Below are 7,782 nucleotides of genomic sequence, written 5' to 3'. Positions count from 1 at the left end.
ACTATACCGCAGTAAGAAACAACGAAATCCAGTCATTTGCAACAAAATGGAGGAATCTGGAACACATCATGCTGATTGAAATAAGCCAGTCCCAAAGGGACAAATACCATATGTTCTCCCTGATCGGTGACGACTGACTGGACACCAAGAGGGAAACCTGTTGGAGTGAGGTGGACACTATGGGAAACGGTGACTTGATCAGCATAGCCCTGACTGTTAATGAACAACTTAATACATTATCCCTCTTAGTTTTTTTTTATCTGTTCTACTTAATATGACTGATTTAGTTCTGTAATTGATGCACAGTTATTCTTAAGTATTGAAAATTAACTGAAATGTGATCCCTGTTGAACATGGGAGTGGGAATGGGAGAGGGAAGAGATGTATAATTTGGGACATGCTCAGGCTGACTTGCCCCAAGTGGTGGAGTTGGAAGCATACCAGGGGATTCCAATTCAATCCCATCGAGGTGGCATGTACCAATGCCATCTCACTGTTCCAGGTGATCAATTTCAGTTCACAGTTGGTCATGGTGGAGGGACTGGGAGTCAAAGGGAGCACATAGACAAGTCTAGTACCTGCTAATGCTAACCGATGGAGTAAATAAAGGGGAGAGTGATCCAACATGGGAAGTGAGATACTCAGCAGACTCATAGAATGGCAGATGTCCTAAATAGCACTCTGGCCTCAGAATCAGCCCTAAAGGCATTCGGATCTGGCTGAAAAGCCCATGAGAGTATTTCAGGTATGGAAAGCCAAGACACTCTGGCAAAAGATCTCTGTGAGTGAGATCCCAGTGGAAAGAACAGGTCATCAAAGAAGGAGGTACCTTTCTCTGAAGGGAGGAGAGAACCTCCACTTTGACTATGACCTTGTCTAAACAAGATAAGAGTCGGAGAACTCAGAGGGCTTCCATAGCCTTGGAAACTCATGACTGGAGCATGGGGAGATTACTGATGCCATAGACAGGAGTGTCAATTGGTAAAGTCAACAACAGGAGTCACTGTGCACTTACTCCTCATGTAGGATCTCTGTCCTTAATGTGCTGTGCATTGAGATTTAATGCTATAACGAGTACTCAAACAATATATTTCACTTTGTGTTTCTATGGGGGTGCAAACTGTTGAAATCCTTACTTAATGCATACTAAACTGATCCTCTGTAAAAAAAAAAAAAAAGAAATGATCAATTCCCAACTTGACTCTCACTGGGATTAAACATGACAATAGGTCTGATCTGATTTCATCATCATTTTAAAAAAATCATCTATTATTTTTCACTTTATGTTTCTGTGTGGGAGCAAACTGTTGAAATCCATACTTAATGTATACTAAGCTGATCTTCTGTATATTGAGATAATCGAAAATGAATCTTGATGTGAATGGAAGGGGAGAGGGAGTGGGAAAGGGGAGGGTTGTGGGTGGGAGGGATGGTATGGGGGGGAAGCCATTGTAATCCATAAGTCGTACTTTGGAAATTTATATTCATTAAATAAAAGTTAAAAAAAAAGAAGAAAAAAAAATTAAAAAAAAGAAAATTTAATTCTCATATAGTATTTGTGGAAATGCAAATTATTATAGCCATCATGGAGGTTTCTCAAAAAACTAAAAATACATCTACCTTATGACTCAGTTCTCCTACTTCTGGGTATATATCCAAAGAAAATAAGGTCAGCGTATCAAAAAGATCCTGCATCCCCATATTCATTTCAACACTATCCACATTAGCCTAAGTATAGAATCAACTTATGTCTCTATTGATGGGTGGATGGAAAAATAAAATGTGGTTTAAGTATACAATGTTATTCAGACATATAAAAATGAAATTCTGACATTTATAGAAATACAGACAAAATTGAAGTCATTATGTTAAGCAAAACAAGCCAAGTAGAGAAAGGAAAACACCACAATATGAACTTAGAATAGGGCAGGAAGAGAAGGGGAACTGAGAGAGGTTGCATAAGGGGTCCCAAAACACTCAGAAGTAATACATTTTAGCATTTAACAGCACAGTAGGGTAACTGTAGTTCCCAATGCTGCATTACGTATGGTATAATGAACAGAAGCTGGTAGGCTCCAAACATAAAGGAAAGATAAGAAAATGGAAAAGCTAATTGCTTGATCAATTTAGAGTCTGCGCCTGTTTAAATTCTACCCTGTATCCCATAAAAATGTCCTAGTATTACATATTAATCAACATTTTTAGAACTGAAAACCAAAGATGAGTTTATTTTGGTATAAAATTTTTGAAATTCACGATTTGTTCACAACATGCATGTTCCATGAACTCTTTGAAGCCTCCTCATAGGAGAGACAGAATAGTGATTTTAAGTGGAAAGAATATGGAATGTGAACAGAGCACATCATTTAGAAGCAAACCAATTGGCCGGCGCCGCGGCTCACTAGGCTAATCCTCTGCTTTGTGGCGCCAGCACACCGGGTTCTAGTCCCGGTCAGGGCCCCGGATTCTGTCCCGGTTGCCCCTCTTCCAGGCCAGCTCTCTGCTGTGGCCAGGGAGTGCAGTGGAGGATGGCCCAAGTGCTTGGGCCCTGCACCCCATGGGAGACCAGGAGAAGCACCTGGCTCCTGCCTTCAGATCTGCGCGGTGCCCCAGCTGCAGCGCGCCAGCCACAGTGGCCATTGGAGGGTGAACCAACGGCAAAAAGGAAGACCTTTCTCTTTGTCTCTCTCTCTCACTGTCCACTCTGTCAAAAAAAAAAAAAAAACCACAACAACCAATTGACCCATATCCACATCACATCACTTACCAATGGATGACACCAGGCAACTGACTGAGCTTCTCTAAGTCTCTGTCTCCTCATCCATAAATAGAGATAATATTGCCAATGTTACCCACTCCAAAGGGTGTTTTGAGATCAAAGCTTATCAGGATTGACAATCATGACAACAATTTCTACAATTCTCACCACCATCACTTACTGAGCATTTGTATGTCAAGACACTGTTAGCCTCTAACTTGTCCAACAGCCTGGAAAGCGATGCAAAATAGTATAATCTTCCCTTCATAGATGTAAAAAGTTAGTTCTGAGAAGTTCAATGAACCTCTTCAAACCACACAGGTGGTAAATGGTGGAGCTGAGTGTTCATATCAGATTGGTTACAAAGATGGCATGAATGCAACTATTAATTGCTAATGAAACAGTGAAAGTAACATCCAGGAACGTGAAGAATTTTTCAGCAAGAATCTTGAAATTCATCTTCTAATAGTCATGAAAAAACTATAAAGTTTAAAATAGGCAATTTCATATTTTGATGGTTGTGTTGAAAACCAGGGAATATCTAATATAATTTTAAATGCCAGTTTAAGGACCAGATTATGCCTAGACATCTGGTCTACCAGCTCCAACATATTATCTGTTACTTACCCATCGACCCCATGAGATAAGAAGTTTTAGGAGGAGATGCAGTTCAATTCCCTTTAAAAGAATTTCTAGAACATACCCTCATGTTCCTGGTACAATCTTGTGATATTCCAGGCAGAGAGACTGTCTTCTGCTCATCAAACACTGAGGTTTTGCCCTATCTTTTTCTCCTTGGGTTCCTGCAAACTCATTATAATTTGAATTTTTACAGATCAAACCCCATTTCAAATGCAACTGAAGAACTTGTACTTTAAAAGACTCCTGTCTTGAATTCTCAAAAAGTGGAAGACTACCCACTGAAACTGAGTGGCTAATCCTGAAATTATCCACCTTGTAAATTTGAAATTTGGTTCACAGTTTTGTGAAAATAACCTTTTAAACTTGGAAATCAATTTGAAATTCCAGTTTGTGCCTGGGTTTTGTGGGCACTCCTTATCACCTTTGCTGATAAGCATTTAAATATATTCATTAACAAAAATAATTGTTTTCACAGTTAACTACATTAGCACCTTATAATTGAATTAGAAATTAGATGAGGATCATGAATATTTCACTAGGGCTCACTGCTGGCCTTCCCAATTTCCATCTTTTTTAAAAAAAATACCTTCACACAGCATAACAGGTGGATTTGCATTGCTCATGTTCCTAGCTTTGCTCAAAGTTCTACCACCAAAGTCATTCCATTGTCAAAAATGAAACAAAAATTAACATTTAACTCTCATGCTGCTCTTTTATGTTTGCAGGCAATATTCAAGCAGTTTTCTGTCCCTAGGAAATTTTAAACAAACATCTACTCTACAAAATCTGGAAGCTGTCAATCCCACTACACTCTGATATGAAACACTTAGAGCAGTGTGGTTAACAGTAGGGGGTTTGGGGCCAGAAAATTCTGGGAAGTGAGGGTAGCCCTTTTCAATATAGGATGTTTGGCAGCATCCCTGGTCTCTACCTACTGGATGCAAGTAGAAAATACACCACGTGCCCAGTTGTAACATTCAAAAATATCTCCAGGTGTGCATCTTGGTGGTTAAGATGCCAGTTAAGACACATACATTCCGCATCAGAGTACCGGGTTTCAACTCATTGCTGTGGGTCCAGCCCCGGGTACCAACATCCTGCGAATGTGAATCTTGGGCGGCAGCAGCCATGACTCAGGTAATCGGGTTCCTGCCACCCATGTGGGAGGCCTGAATTATGTTCCTTTGAACCCTGACCATTGAATGTATTTGGAAAGTAAACCAGGCCTTCTCTTCCTCGGCGCTGCCTCCGGAGGTGGCTGCCCTCTCCTCGGCACCATGGCCGCCCTCATACCCCTGGTGAAGCCCAAGATCGCCAAAAAGAGGACCAAGAAGTTCATCCGCCACCAGTCGGACCGCTATGTCAAGATTAAGCGTAACTGGCGGAAACCCAGAGGTATTGACAACAGGGTGCCGAGAAGATTCAAGGGCCAGACCTTGATGCCCAACATTGGCTACGGGAGCAACAAGAAGACCAAGCACACACTGCCCAGTGGCTTCCGGAAGTTCCTGGTCCACAGCGTCAAGGAGCTGGAGGTGCTGCTGATGTGCAACAAATCCTACTGTGCAGAGATTGCTCACAACGTCTCCTCCAAGAACCGCAAAGCCATTGTGGAGAGAGCGGCCCAGCTGGCCATAAGGGTCACCAACCCCAACGCCAGGCTGCGCAGTGAAGAAAATGAGTAGGCGGCTCGGGTGTACATTTTATTTGTGTTTAAATAAAACCTTGAAAACCGGAAAAAAAAAAAAAAAGAAAGTAAACCAGTGAACTTGGGCTCTCCTTCAATGTATCTACCTCTCAAATCAATAACATTTTGAAAATATCTATCACCAGATAATACCTGGATATACAGACAGCAACCCCCTCCCCAGGGGAAAAGCCAACCCCAGTAGGTTACCACTGAGAATAGTATGGATTCAATGACTAGCTCCGGCTCAGGTGTTTGACCCTTGCTTGGGCCTCAGTTTGGGATATGTGAAATTCAAGTGATCATACTTGCTTCACTGGATTGCTGGCAAACTTAAAACCTACTGTGTGAATAAGAGGCATCAAGGAGTGAGTGTTCATTATTAGTCAAAGTGGTACTAACTATAGTGGTAGTGGTGGTGCCACAGCCCCTCTGTCCTGAATGTTTCTAGTCTGACTCTACACACCACAGGCCCAGTGATGGTCACAGCAATTCTAGATCTTTCCCCAGTGGAGACATCTGAGACAGTATGGTCAAGTTAAAAACAAAGTAGGGTATGGAATCTGGGAGAATCTGAATTCCAAACTTGACTTCTCTTTCTGGGAGGTCTTGGGCAACTTTCTTAACCTCCCTGAGCCTCAGATTCCTTAGTTTGAAATGGGATCACTAAGAATTACCCATAGATTGGTTTAGAGAATTGAATAATGCATGCAGAAGGCCTCCCGGCATGGCCTGACATTCAATAGGTGCTCAGTAGTCAGTCACGATTACAGTTTCTATGCAGAATATCATGATGCTCACAGCATGGGTTCAGCACCTCGGTTCTTTTGACATTTGAGGCTGGGTAATTCTTCAGGGGACTGCCCTATATACTGTAGGACGTCAGCAGCATCCCTGGCTAATTAGACGGCAGTAGCAGTGGACCCCAGTTTTGACAACCAATGATGTTACCCAACAGTCCCAAGGGTACACTGGGTGCAACAGTGCCCCCCACTGAGAACAGATTTCTTTCCTCCTCTAATGGGTCCCTGTGCCTTCCTTTTATGCTACTCTTTTGGAGTGATCCCTTGCCTTCCTTATGCAGAATTCCCTACTCATTTCATCACCTAATTGTTTCCTTGCTCATCTGTCTGCTAGACTGGGAGCCCCTCAAGAATAGGTTTCATTTACATCTGTATTCGTAGCTGGCACAGAGCAGAGGGCATGGAACAGAGTGAGATTTTTGTGTTTTTTCTTTTTTTTAAGGAAAATAAACTACTTGAGCTGGCACTGTGGCATGGTGGTTGACACCACCACCTGGGATACCAGCATCCCCTGTGGGTGCCAGATCAGATCCCGGCTCCTCTACTTCTGATCCAGCTCCTTGCCAATGGTCTGGGAAAATAGCAGAGGATGGCCCAAATGTCTGGGCCCTTGCCACCTACATGGGAGGCCTGGATGAAGCTCCTAGCTCCTGCCTTTGGCCTGGTCGAGCATGGGCCATTGCAGCCATCTGGGAAGTGAACCAACAGATGGAAGCTCTCTGTCTCTCCAGCTCTTTCAAATGAATAAATAACTCTTAAAAAAATTAAGAGCAAAGTAAACTACTATTGACTTAGCACTGGCCACATACCAAGCACAAAGCCTTTTCAATGACTTATAAAGTATGAATCATTATGTCAGTTTTGCTGATGAAGACCTGAGGCTCAGAGACAAAGAACTCAATTACCTAGCAAGTATGTGGATGGACTTGGGAGTTGAACTCAGGCCCGAGTAGCCACACATCTTCCCTCCCCATTAAGTACCTCCTAAGAGCAGAGAGTGAGGCATCCTTCCTCTAACCTGTACTGCACCCTGAAGGCCTCCTACCTCCACCCCCAGTTGAAAAGACAGGCTCTCAAATCAATTCCTCGCCTCACACATGAGATCAGGAAATTGAGGTGATTTGCCCAACGTCAGGAAATGAATAGAAATGGCCAACTTGATTGAAGAAATGATCCATTCCAGACCCAAAGAGGAGGCACCCAGCATTTTTCACTCTTACTGAAAAGGTCAAGTTGGAGACAGCAGGACCCACGGTGAGACCTTTTGGCAATTTCAGAAAGTTCAGGCTGCAGCTTGGGGGCAAAGCAGAGGCCAATTCCCACATCATCCCAGCCCCAGTCTCCACCCAGGCTCAAACACCAGCTGGCACTAGCTTACCTCATCACACATTAGACTACAGGGGGCACAGGTCTCAGACTCTCAAAGGAGGCATCCCCCCACTCCTCGCCTGTCTGAGCCTTCACCACACGCTGACACAGCCGCTTCTCATTATTTCAGAGTCCAGGAGATACTGTACATATATTAAAGAGGATATCTAGAGTGGGCAGCAGACTCCAAAAGGTTAACATCTTCCTGTTCAGATGGTCACCGCAGTTGCTATGGATATCTCCTCCAGAAGGCTCTGCAAGTTCCACATGAGGGGCTGAAATTAATAAACTGCTTTGAACTCACAGGAAACAAACCAGGTTGGGCTGCAAATGCTGTAACCTGTTAATTTCAAACTTAGACAGGGGCCTAGATGTGCAGGTGTTTGTGCACAGAGTATCTGGAAGTCTGTCTGTGGTGTGTGTTTTGACTACACACATGCAACTGTGTGTGCGCCTTTGCCTGTGCATACCCGTGAAGAAGGGTCAGGAAGTGCCAGCCTATCTCCATATCCCTAAAGGCAAAG

General features: G+C 43.3%; 1 protein-coding gene across 1 annotated transcript; it reads left to right on the top strand.

The window, feature by feature from the left end:
- Window positions 1–4,635: 4,635 nt before the first annotated feature.
- LOC138842963 (large ribosomal subunit protein eL32-like) lies at window positions 4,636–5,155 on the top strand. Its single transcript, XM_070063785.1, has one exon. The coding sequence runs from the start codon at window positions 4,678–4,680 to the stop codon at window positions 5,083–5,085; it is 408 nt and encodes a 135-aa protein (XP_069919886.1). The 5' UTR covers window positions 4,636–4,677; the 3' UTR covers window positions 5,086–5,155.
- The last annotated feature ends 2,627 nt before the right edge of the window (window positions 5,156–7,782 follow it).

This window comes from Oryctolagus cuniculus, chromosome 19 (genome assembly GCF_964237555.1).
Source record: "Oryctolagus cuniculus chromosome 19, mOryCun1.1, whole genome shotgun sequence".
Classification (NCBI taxonomy): domain Eukaryota; kingdom Metazoa; phylum Chordata; class Mammalia; order Lagomorpha; family Leporidae; genus Oryctolagus; species Oryctolagus cuniculus.
The sequence above is the reverse complement of the archived record's forward strand: the minus strand, read 5'-3'. Positions and strand labels throughout refer to the sequence as shown.

What these genes read in the sequence shown, in the direction of transcription:
- LOC138842963 (XM_070063785.1), top strand. Translation starts at nt 4,678, where the DNA reads ATGGCCGCCCTCATACCCCTGGTGAAGCCCAAGATCGCCAAAAAGAGG.